The sequence below is a fragment of the Parasteatoda tepidariorum genome, chromosome 6 (assembly GCF_043381705.1).
Source record: "Parasteatoda tepidariorum isolate YZ-2023 chromosome 6, CAS_Ptep_4.0, whole genome shotgun sequence".
Taxonomy (NCBI): domain Eukaryota; kingdom Metazoa; phylum Arthropoda; class Arachnida; order Araneae; family Theridiidae; genus Parasteatoda; species Parasteatoda tepidariorum.
In genome coordinates, this window is record NC_092209.1 from 18,981 (window position 1) to 31,111 (window position 12,131).

General features: G+C 30.6%; 1 protein-coding gene across 7 annotated transcripts in view; it reads right to left on the reverse strand.

The window, feature by feature from the left end:
• Positions 1 to 2,178: 2,178 nt before the first annotated feature.
• The window catches only part of LOC107443255 (transmembrane channel-like protein 5), a 99,415-nt gene continuing 89,462 nt past the window's right edge, over positions 2,179 to 12,131 (reverse strand). For 5 of the 7 annotated variants that reach the window (XM_043053597.2, XM_043053598.2, XM_021148247.2 and 2 more), the window contains one exon: positions 2,179 to 8,463. In XM_043053597.2, coding sequence (XP_042909531.1) covers positions 8,201 to 8,463 — 263 coding nt within the window. In that variant the 3' untranslated portion in view covers positions 2,179 to 8,200. The remainder of the gene's footprint in view (positions 8,464 to 12,131) is intronic. The other 2 variants (XM_043053601.2, XM_071181559.1) reach the window with 1 other exon arrangement.

Genomic DNA, 12,131 nt, shown 5'->3' on the forward strand with positions numbered 1-12,131 from the left:
AAACCATCAATGCAAAAATAATAAATATATATAGTTTTACATTGTTGCGTTGCATGTTACTTTTGTCTCGGGCTCTGGAAAATTTTTCTGAGCCAAAACTTTGTCGTCCAGTCCTGTCCTTGTGTATCATTCACATTCAGAGTATCACAAATCCGATGTAGTATCAAAAACCCCATGGATCTCGAAGCATCCATGAAATCCAAGAATTGCTCCCAAACTGTCAGTTTAAAATCAATTGACAATAAATTCCATCACCTACGAGCCGTTACAATATGTAAAAATCCCATTTCGATGCAAAATTTCAAATGTGATGTTAAGAATGGCAACTTGACGCTAATCAAAAATCCTCAACACTCAATTTTTTGCTCGACCCAATATCCCAGCCGACTGAAAAACCAACCGGAAGTGACGTCATAGCAAGCTTACGATTCTGGGAACAAGCAGAAACGATTGCTTAGACTCATCAAATAACACAAGATTCGTTTTTCTTGAGGTTATGAAAAATTGTATGTTGACTTGTGATACTTTTAAACAACACATGACCAGAGACGAGCTAGAAAAATTACCTGAAATGAAGAACATCGGTTTGGGAAAAAACTTTCAGGAGCTGAAGCCAGCAAGAACCAACGCTTCTTAAAACCATCAGGGTAAAATTTAAAAAAAAATTAGTGTCTGTTGATTGAACATTTCGTCTTTGGTTTAGAAAATTTTTCTGGACTCTAACCAAAATTATTCTCCGAGTTCGAGTGATTGATTGTTGCTTGGCGAGTGTTGGGTATTCTTGTTAAGGCTTTAACAAGTGCGAAGGAGATTTGAGAGCAACTCTTCTACAACAGAGATGAAATGACATGTTCAGGAAATTACCTATCCTCGGTGTGCCTCACAGCATTCAGATTTTGTTTTAATGCAGAGCACATAAGGTGGTAGCTGGCTCTTCAAGTGTTGTGGGGGCAGCCTTTGTTTTTTACCCTTCATTTGTAGGAAAAACCTTGCACACATCACTCCAAACAATGACGGAATACTATCACTTATCGCTGTTTAAGGTGTTGATCATGTCGTGCAACTCCACCTTTCAATGCGCCACTTTTTTAGAATCGGTATTTCGTTGTCACAGGCAAGACATATCTTCCTGCACAGTTGTTAAATTGTCTCTTCCAAACAACTTTGCGCATTTTCAGATGGTTTGGGTAGAATCCATGATCACACTGCACTTTTTCTTACGTTATAATGAATTTTTGTTTCCTAAATTCCTTTGCTATATCATATTTTTTGTAAAACCTTAGATTCTTCCGCATTAATTATCGAGAAATTGCGATTTTCCATTCAAAAAACTCGCAAAGATCAAGAAATGATGCATTTACTTTCATTTATCGCAAAAGACATAATATAAATAAATATACGGAAGGTGTTTTATTTATTAAATAGAATTCCAACGTTTGAATACTTTTTTTTTATATTTGGTAAAGATAAAAATAGTACAAGGTAAGTGAACTTAATGCAGGTTTGAAAAATGTTTTAAAGGAATAGAAATATTAAATGAGGGGTTAAGGGAAATTACCGGGGTGCTACTTTCCTATCCAATGGTGTTTAACCACAGACTCAGAATTAAAAAAAAAAAAAAAAAAAAACTATTTTTTCTAGTTCAGATTACAAATTTTAAGAGCTTGTTAGGACCATTTTTAAGCTAAGATTGCCAAAAAAGGGTGGATTATACATTAGCTAATTATTTGTGCTGTCATTATCTGAGGGATTACAGACGTTCTTTTGATACAGAAATCCTTTAATCCTCAAAATATTATGAAGAGTTTCCACTCCTATTTCGTTAACGGAGCAAGTAACAACAAATAAGTAAGCTGCAGCTATGCTTGCAAAGTCCACACTACCAGGGAACCTCCTTTATCTTCACTTCTCTATTTTTTTTATTTCCAGCATTTAATACTTTTTTATATAGGAAACAAACAGCACTGTTTATGTTATAAACATAAATAAAGAAGTAAAAAATAAACAATTGAAAATTTTGTCTACGAGGGGGACCTTTTTTTCTAGTCACTCAAATTGACTTCAGAGTGAAGAAGGTATCACAGTAGTAGAATTCACAACTTAACTTCATTTTTAGTTTCAATATCTATCTCCGTGTAATAAATGGGTATATCATAAATAGAATAACTACACAAAGAATGATTTTTTAAAAACATTTTTTATTCACTAATAAATATATTGCAAGAGCGATTTAGAATGTGTCATCCAGAATTCTCCTAGCTTGACATTTCAGGTCAGATTTTCCACTAGGGAAGTAAAAATAATAAATAAGGGAAATAATATTTCAAACATTTGTCAGACAAATGCAACACAAGCTTTGTGTAGACCTATTCTTTCAAATTTAGTACATTATGACACATAAGTCAGCGGTGTCAGTTATATATTTTTACCAGATCTGTATAGTTCGAACAAGAACGTAAGAGGAAGTTCTTTTCAGGGTATCCACTACAATTATCTTTGAAAATAGTTGCGTTAGTAGCCTTAAATATAAAAAAATAGTAGTATAAATCGCCTTCTCAGAGAAATAACGAAGCTACTTTTTCCATCCATGTAGTAGCTTTTTGAAAAATTATCAAAACACCTAAATTGAAACATCACATAATACAAATGTACAATACAACAATTGAAAATGTAGATACTCTATTTATCCCTAATTCTATCTTTAAACAGAATATTCAGAGAACTTAATTTAAGTACACATCATTCATTTAAATATAAGTGTACCAATTTGTTTAAGAAAATGACGATAATAAGGATTTAAATTTAATAACGTATTTAGATTTCAGAATTCAGCATGAAACTAAAACAAATAATATAAATGATAGTGATTTTTTTAAAAATAAGCATAATTTTTATTTTCTTTTAATTAAAAAAAGTTTTTTGTTTACATTTAATTTTTTAAAAAGTAACTTGTATTGAATTTCATTTAATTTAAACTCAAATAATAGTAAAACAACTTTATTAATCAATTATAATTTCTTTCAGTTATAATTTCTTCCAGGAAGAGATCTCAACCATAATGAAAACATACTTATTAGGAAAAAAAGTGTATTTATTGATTGCTGCCAATTTTAACAATTACATAATTACAAATTTTAATTTTTAGAAATTGATATATTATTTCATTTTAGTTTTATTGTATGAAACTTTAATATGTACATATTTTATTCATTTAAGTTCAAATGAACTCATATTTTAAACATACCCATATTTTATAACAATATTGCTAACAAAGATCAATTCTTTTTACATATTCAGATTATATTTTAGTAATAAAAAAATAGATAAAAATAGTGTCAGGAAAAGTTATTCTTACTCATAAAGGCTTTGAAATTGTATGAATACATACTGTGATATTTGATTTTTAAAACACCAGAAAATGAATCCTTTTTTTCATTTTAGTTTGTGAGCATGATATTTGATTTTTAAAACACACGGAAATGAATCCCTATGTTTGACTTTAATATGAACTGTGATGTTTGATTTAAAAATCTCACCTGTGTAAATTTGTACTATCAATCCCCCTTTCTATTTAGTCTACTTTTTTTTTATCTTTTAAGCAAATCATCTAAGTTTTGTATTTTTATTGAATATCAATTTTATTGAAATCTATCACAGGTTGCATAATGTGATGTGAAAATAAAACCTAGCAATTAATATTCATGCAACTTTAAAATCGATTAAACTACTTCAAAATCAACATTTAACCCTGTACCTAAAGGGGTTATTAATCGGATAATGGTTGGAAGATGATGCAAATAATTTAAACACGCAGGCCTGCCAACCTTCTTGCAAAATATTTTATAGAGGGACATTAGACATTTAAAAACCAAAGCTTTCAGAATTTTTGTCAGCTATTTAAAAGCTTTCCCACCAAAGAGATGGAACAAAAGTGTGGAAAATAAGTTCAAATTAACAAAATTGAATATTAAGTATCACAAGAATAAATTTTTACAAAAACTGTATTAAGTCCTGAATACAGGGTTATTAATAAATTCTCATCTTAAATTACACTACCAATCATTTACATATAGTCTGACAATCACCAAAAGCTCCTCTCTTGGTTGCCGGACAGTACAGAATTAAGTATGAAACTGCACTAGAAAATGAAAATCACAGTATGCAAAACATACACTTTAAGTTACTTAACTTATTTGTAACATACCAATAAATAAAAAGAAAAAAAATTTGAATTTATTTTTGGCCATACACTTGCATCTTTTTATGTGATGTGAGGAAGAAAGCTACCTACATACAAAACATTTTTTTTTAATTCAGTTTCTTTTCTTTGAAAGAATTTCTTCAAATCTATTAAAAAATATGCATTTTTGACAAGGCATCTTAACATTGCGATGCTTTCCATAAAAATTAAGAGCTCCAACAAAGAGTGGTCAGAATGAAACAATGTTGAAAGTGATTAAAGCAAAATGATGAAAAAATAGAAATGAAAAGAGGTTTCAGTACAGTCACCGCTAGCGCAGGCTCTATGATAGGTTACACAGCTGCTTCAAAAATTGAATGATTTGAGATGACAATCTATTTAAGTGCTGTACATTGAGGCTTTTGTTTGGAGTGGTGTCACCCTCAATGGGATTGGACTGCAACGGAACCAGTGATGAACCCAGATTTAGTTTAGTCAGTGATGACCATCTTTAAGAAGTGCGGATATGATAACTAATATTGATCCAGTGCACATGTAATGCCACTCATGGCAGGATCCATATTTCAACAAGACAGGAGTGCATTTGACCAGCTTGATCCCCAGGTTTCTCACTAAACAAGGGAAGCATCAAAGTCTGGCACCTCCAATATAATAATTGAGAGGGAGAATGTTAATCTGAGATATGATATACAAAATGCGTTACAAAGGTTGCGTCAAGGTAGTAGTATCTCCCTCATGGCAGGCCAAATTTATTCAAAAAGTATGAATGGGTATTTACAATAAGCGGAATCATTCAAAAAATTATGTGCAATAATTACAATAAGAGAAAAAAAACAATAGAATGATAACTAAATTTGTATCAATAACATTTGGTATTATAAAAATATTGAAGGCCATCTAAATTCAAGGATAGATGGCGCCAAAAGACAGAAGCAGAAGATGGATCTAAGTGTGGCATTAAAAATAAAGAGTTTATTGCATAGGGAGAGTTTTGATTGTTAGCTTGTATCATATATCGAATGTAACACAAAGATAATTAACGGCTATTGACCGCCGCATAGTATTAAACAATGTCAGAGGATCATGGATTTTCCTTTTGATGCCTAGGATGATAGCCACACACTTAACAGTATTAATTGAAATTTTCCAGTCTTTTAGCCAATTTTCGAGAGTAGTGATAAAAAGTTAAAAGAGAATGATGGCTGATCCATGATAGCAGTATCATCTGCAAAAATAAAATCGTTTACCTTTAGGAAGTCACACAGATAGTTAGATGAGGGAGTTAAGGAGAGATCAGAGAGCTTACGCAGAAGGATGTGAATCATGGTGTCGGGGAATTCAAGTTGGATAAAGATGTCTAAAGCTTTAGTGACGTCTAAAAAGAATGCCACTGTTAATTTCCTATTTATGAATTCAGTTGGTTTATTGTGGTCATTAGGGGTACTAGTAAAAATTTTAAGGTATTCACTGTTAGGTTTACCAGTTATTTCGAAATTTAGAGATTTGTTAAAAAAAATCTAACATTTCAAAGAAATTTTGCTCCATTTAGAACATTATTGGGTTTAGCTTGGGTGCATGGATTAAAATGAGAAGATTGAAGGTTTATATTGGATTGGGAAGAGAATGAGTGGTAAGATTATCAATAATAATTTCATTAGATTCTGAATCAGGATTATCTGTGTCGTTATTTGAGAGCGGTTGAAAAGGATTAGAACTCTTTTTAAGTAGGTATGCAATCAATCACGTTGTTTGGGTAGCCCTTTTGTGGGGGTCACCCTGTTTGGCAATAATATCATGTAAAGCATTTCTGAACAAATTAGTTTTATGCTTGATAGCAACATTTATAGGTTTATTGTCATTATTAAAGAACTCTTGGTTGATTTCAAAAAGGTTGGGATAAAAATAAAAACAGTATTCTTATAATTTTAAGAGGATAAAAACTCACAATAATGCAATATTTTTAAAAATTAATACAGAAATCATGGTCTGAAATTGACTTACCCATTTCTTTTAAAATAGCATTTCACTTTGTTGATTTCACTGATTCTATTGTGCATAACAAACACAACATAATAAGTGCTGGGAATGAAGCATAACCCTGAAGGGAAAAATGAAATGAGTAGAAGAGAACGCCCTCTCTCTTCAAAATCAAAATAGGGATTTCCTTGTCACCAAACAAGCATATCTGGGAGTGAAAATTTGACAACCCCCAAGTCTATTTGTTTTACAGTAAGTGGCAAAGAGAAGGTACTAAAAATGTTCATTTATTTGAATTTTTTTTTCTGCAATAAATGATATTTTTTTAATGCCTTACTTACATAAACCTTGTAAAATTTTACATTGTAATCATATATAAAATTTTGTTTCATTTTGACAATCTTTTCTAGGAGCTCTAATCTTTATGCCAATGAATGTATACATCATAATATAGTTAAGAAAAGCATCACAAAATTCTAGTTATTTTAATAACTCTAATGTTTGAAGAATATAAATTTACACACTTAAAACAAAAATGAAATAGCTTATCAAAAGAAGCAAAAATGCAAATAATTTAAATACAAGACTGTCGGAGGACAAGATTAAAATGAATGAATTAAAAAAAAATAATAGAGGATGCCTCAAAAATGCAATTAAAATCATTAAATAGAAAGGTTTTTGTTTTACAATAAAATCTATTCAGCCTTCTCCGAAGACACCTTGGAAAAGGTCAATTGTCGGGTTTTCAACAAGACATTTAGATAGGTAACAAAATGTATGCCATGATATTTCATTCTTGATTAAATGACTTAAAATGACGCTAACATAAACAATTAAAACACATATGCAGGTATGCATGTATTCATCGAATGCATGCTGACAAACTGGTTAATAATATTATTGTAAACCAAAATATACAAATGTTTTATAGACACACATCAAATTCAGAAGGATAAAACTATTGTGTTTCCATGCATAAACACAATTCCAATACTCAACATGACTAGAATATGCAATGGGTACAAATTATACACTTCAGAATCAAGTAATTGTGTTCAGTAAAAAGTTGCAAAGTCAAATTCAATGAAAATGATTACATACATAACATATAATACAGATCAAGAGTTAACTAAAACAAACAAATATATATTTTCTTATTAGACATTCATGAAATCAAAATAAATACACACTAATATATAAACAATAAAACACACAAAAAAAAGTTTTGTTATTAACCCTTTTTAATAAGTATAATTTAAGCAGATCTCCTCATCCATTTAATACGTATGATTTAAAGTATATGTAATGACAATCAGTTGTATTAAAATTGATTTAAAAATGACATCTAAATTATTAAACTAGAAAATCTGTAATTGAACAGTTGAATTTTTATTCGATTTAAAATTCTATACATTCCTGGGTACGGATGTACAATAACCATGCTTTTTCATTCATAAGAACTGTGTGTGAATATCATTTTTTGCACAGCATTCTTTTGTTTATTAGTATGAAAAGGTTATAAAATCTTGTTTAAAAATTAAAAATCTATTTCATTTCACTTTTTATCCTCACTACTCCAAATACCACTTTACAAGACAAAAAATTTTTTTTTTCTATTACATTTATTTTTAATAACAATAAAAAAAACATCAATTTTTTTTTAAACTTTACAATGTTAACTACAAGGAAATGTTTGTTATTTTTAAAAAACTCCAACATAATCACTTCAGAAAAAAAATATTCATGATTCAAACAGCTTTGATTGTTGCATGAAAATTCTATTCCAAAAAATTTTAGGTCTCTTTCTGTATTTCATTCAAAAAGATCATTCAGTCCAATGAAAGTTTCCATTTAAGTTTAAAATAAAATATGGTTATTTTCTAGAGAATTGAACAGGATTTAATATAATAAATTAGAGACATTAAAAAAAATATATTAAAAGAAAAGAATATAAATATAAAAAGGTGAAAGAAAAACACATGAAAATTACTATAAGCTCATTCTGTGTTTGTACTTTCTCTTTTACATGTGATTTTGACCTTGTAATACATGCCTAAAACCAGGTTGATGGGGAGGAAAAGGAGAACCTCGATGTGCCTCGTTGGGGGAATTCTGCAGAGGACTGCTGTGGGGAAGCCTGTTGATGGGAACGTCAGCAGGTATGTAATTGGGATGGTATTTTCTATGAATGGGTGATTCTAGGGATTGATCAGAGTAATCACTGTAGGCTTCATTGACAACAATGTTGTTATCAGTAGGCATTCCACGAGCAGATCCATTAGATTCTGAAGAATCAGGGGGAAAATAATGTATTTTTAAAAAGTCCCAAATAAAATATACTCAAACAAACAATAAATATTCCCTTTAAACTGAAAGAATATTTTATTTGTAGGGAATTTAAATTGAAAGGTGGTGTTTAACTTGTTTCTTTCTTAAACACAATAATTTTTCAATTTATTTAAAGTACAGTCCGCAAAAAAAAAAAAAGATATCACCCTGAATAACTTTTGTTCTAATCATTGGATTTTCACAAACTAAGTATCAATCTTAATGGTTTCTGGGGGTGACCTCAAATATGCTAATTAATTAGTGCTAACGACTTTCTTTGAATAACATACCATTTTATCAATGGGTTTGGATCTCTGGTCCCCAAAATATAAGGGAAAGAGGAAATCTGGGAAATATGGTCAAAATAATTTCGTCAGGAGAGGGGTCCAAAGTTTGGGCCCCTTAATGTTAATTTAATTAGTAACGTATTTCACTATATCTCGCAAACTTTTGAAGCGAACCGAAAAGTTTTGCACAAAATTATTAAATTCATTCGTCCAAAGATAACTCCATACAATAAAAACTAGTAAATATTTATTATTTTTCATTATTTCATTGCAAGAATTTGGAATTGTAAGGTATACAATTTTTTGCATCTGCGTCATTTTAAAGTACGTAATTTTAGATGGCAAGATAAAAAAATCGACGGAAATCAGTTGAATAGTTCCTGAGAAATCAAATTTTAAATATACGAGATCTTTAAAATTCGATTTCTCAGGAATTATTCGATCGTTTTCACTAAAATTTTGTATTTTAAAATGCAAAATTACGTGCTTTAAATTAAACTAAGGAATTTTATAACTTGCATTCAAAATTATTTAAATTATTATTAAATGAAATAGCAAATATTCTCTAAAATTAATTTTTTGTACGGAAGTATCTTTGGACAAAACAAATTTGTGTGCAAAAACTTTATGATTCACTTAAAAAGTTCTCGAGATATAGCGAAATACGCATAAAATCAAATTAACATTAAGGGGTCCAAACTTTGGACAGATCTCCTGTCTAAAATATTTTGACCATATTTCCCAGATTGCGTCTTTCCCATATATTTTGGGTTTCAGAAAACCAAATCTGTCGAAAAAAGTATACTTATCATGAGAAAGTACGATTTGCATCTGATTACCTACCTTAAAATATCGTCTACACTAATTGATAAGCATATTTGAGGTCACCTCCTCGGACCATTTAGATCGAGTCTTAGAACGTGAAGATCCGATCATTAGATCAAAAGTCATTCAGGATGATATTTTTTTTTACACGATGTACAGTATATTTGTTTAAAAATATATGATAATCCAAACCTACTACCTCTCTAACGTCGAAATAGTGTAAATTTTAAAACTGTTTGTTGGTTTAAATTTCCAAAGATTTGCATGCCGTGGCGGTAAAAAACAACTATGTCTCAAATAAAGATGTTGCTGTTGGAGCAAGTTGCTGTTGCTATGGATCAGTGGGAAAATTTTAAGAAATCGGAGCGAGACCGTGAATGTTTATAGTTAATTAACTATGTCCAGTTTTGAAACGTTGCAAATAATACTTCTTTTTCTTTTCAATTCTTGTAGGAATTGGATAATGGATATCAGGAAAGAAAAATACTTTATCCCAGACTTTATAATATGTAAGTTTTCCTATTTTAAATTAAAGGAAAATTATTTAGCCAATTCTTATTTATAAAATTAAAATAATTTATTAAATTAATTACCAAGCTTTACTATTATTTTTCAATGGTGTAGCATTCTTTTCGTGTTTTATGCTGCGTACACTTTCCAATAGTTAATAAATGATTCCTTAGTACCACAATTCGTAATTGTCTTTTAACGGAATAGCATTCATTTGGCTCTTTTGACGTCTGTGTTTGCAAGTGGTAAAAATTATGCTCGTAAGTTTGTAGTCTCGTTCTATGTCTCACAATAGCATTGCAACACAAGGAGACAGTTCTGTAGAATCGCAAAGATGTACTATTTTTGCATGACAACGCTTGGCTGCACGTCGCGCTGGTGACCAGGAATAGCATATATCGACTTGGTCGGAAGACTTTATGTCATCCTCTTTACTCACCTGACCTTGTGATATCAAATCCCTAAACAATAGTTTTAGTGGAGAATTCTTCCCTACTGGAGCAGACTTGTGCCAACACTCACTGACTTCTTTTCGACCAAACCCACCGAGATTTATCGTAATGAGATTGCAGCAGTTGGAGACAAGTTGACAGAAAATGGCGATGGACATTACTGGAAGGGCTAACAATTGTCTACACTTGAAATTCCTTTTCTTTTTGGCCATTAAAAATGGCTCCATTGATTACCTTGTAGAAGCAAAACAATTTTATTACAGCATCTAATTTGAAGATTATTTTCCGGAAAACAATATTTATTTTGATTTCATTTTACAGCTCTCAATTCGCATATGTCGGAGTGTCCTTCAGAAATGCAAGGGTTAGAATTATCAACTTTGTTCCAAGCATGATGGTAAGTGGATTTTGTTTTAAATTCATTGCAGATCAAAATTCACCAACAACAAAACGAAAATGCTAATTACAATCACACAAAAAGTCCTCCCGCAAGACAAGTTTAATTTAATAATTTATGCTAGAGCTCCCTTTTTTCCATCTTATATTCAATACTATAAGTTTGAGTGATTCATAATGCATTAGCTAAATGAATTACCCAATAAAGTACAAACACATTTTTTCTCATATATCTGAAAAAGACAGGCACGATTACAATCAATTTTCATCTCATTTGTTTCAAAATTTAAACAACATGAACAACCTTGATAGGGATTTCTTTTTCACTAAGTTTTTTTCTTTAAAAATAAATTAGTCGAAGATTTGTGTAATAAGTATAAATGTCTCTGAAAAAAAGATTATGATATTTAATTAATAAAATTCTACATTTACGTTAAAAAAAATAATCGGATAATTGCAAGAAAAAGGAAAGCGCATGTTGTTGCAAATTTGTTTTTCATTAGAAATGACTAAGTAATGATATAACAATATGAAATAAGTAATGATATGACAATATGACGATGACCGGAGAACAATATATAAAAAATGAATAAGTAATAATTGCAAAAAAATGAAAAATACTAAAATTTTTAATGATATGTCATTTAGAGAATCCAATTTTTTTTTCTCATCCAAACGCTGAAACTAAAAGTGCTGTATTTTTCTTATTTTCACGAGGTTCTTTCTTAACTCTCAAGACAATTTTCTCTTATGTGCCAACTAGGACTGGGCTATAAATCGATATATCGCGACATATCGATTTAACGCCTATATCGGCAAACCGATACAGCGACTTTCATTCCAAGCGATGCATCAGAAATTTGATTTAAGCCGTCGAGTGAAGAAGACGATATAACGATATAGCGATACACGCAAGGACTTTCTCTTACGTTCCGATGCCAACTCGCGCTGTGGAAGACGATATTGTTTCGTTATGTTGAGACGGCCTTGACTGATGAGCGGTAGAATCAGAATCACTTTTGAGACCTTATATCGTTATATCACATGTTCGTTTTCGCAACTTCGCGATTTGAAATCGTTTCTTGTAGATTATTTTCAATGGGATTAACTTCGTGATCGCCGTCGTAACCTTGTTCTGAACGCAATCTATTATTG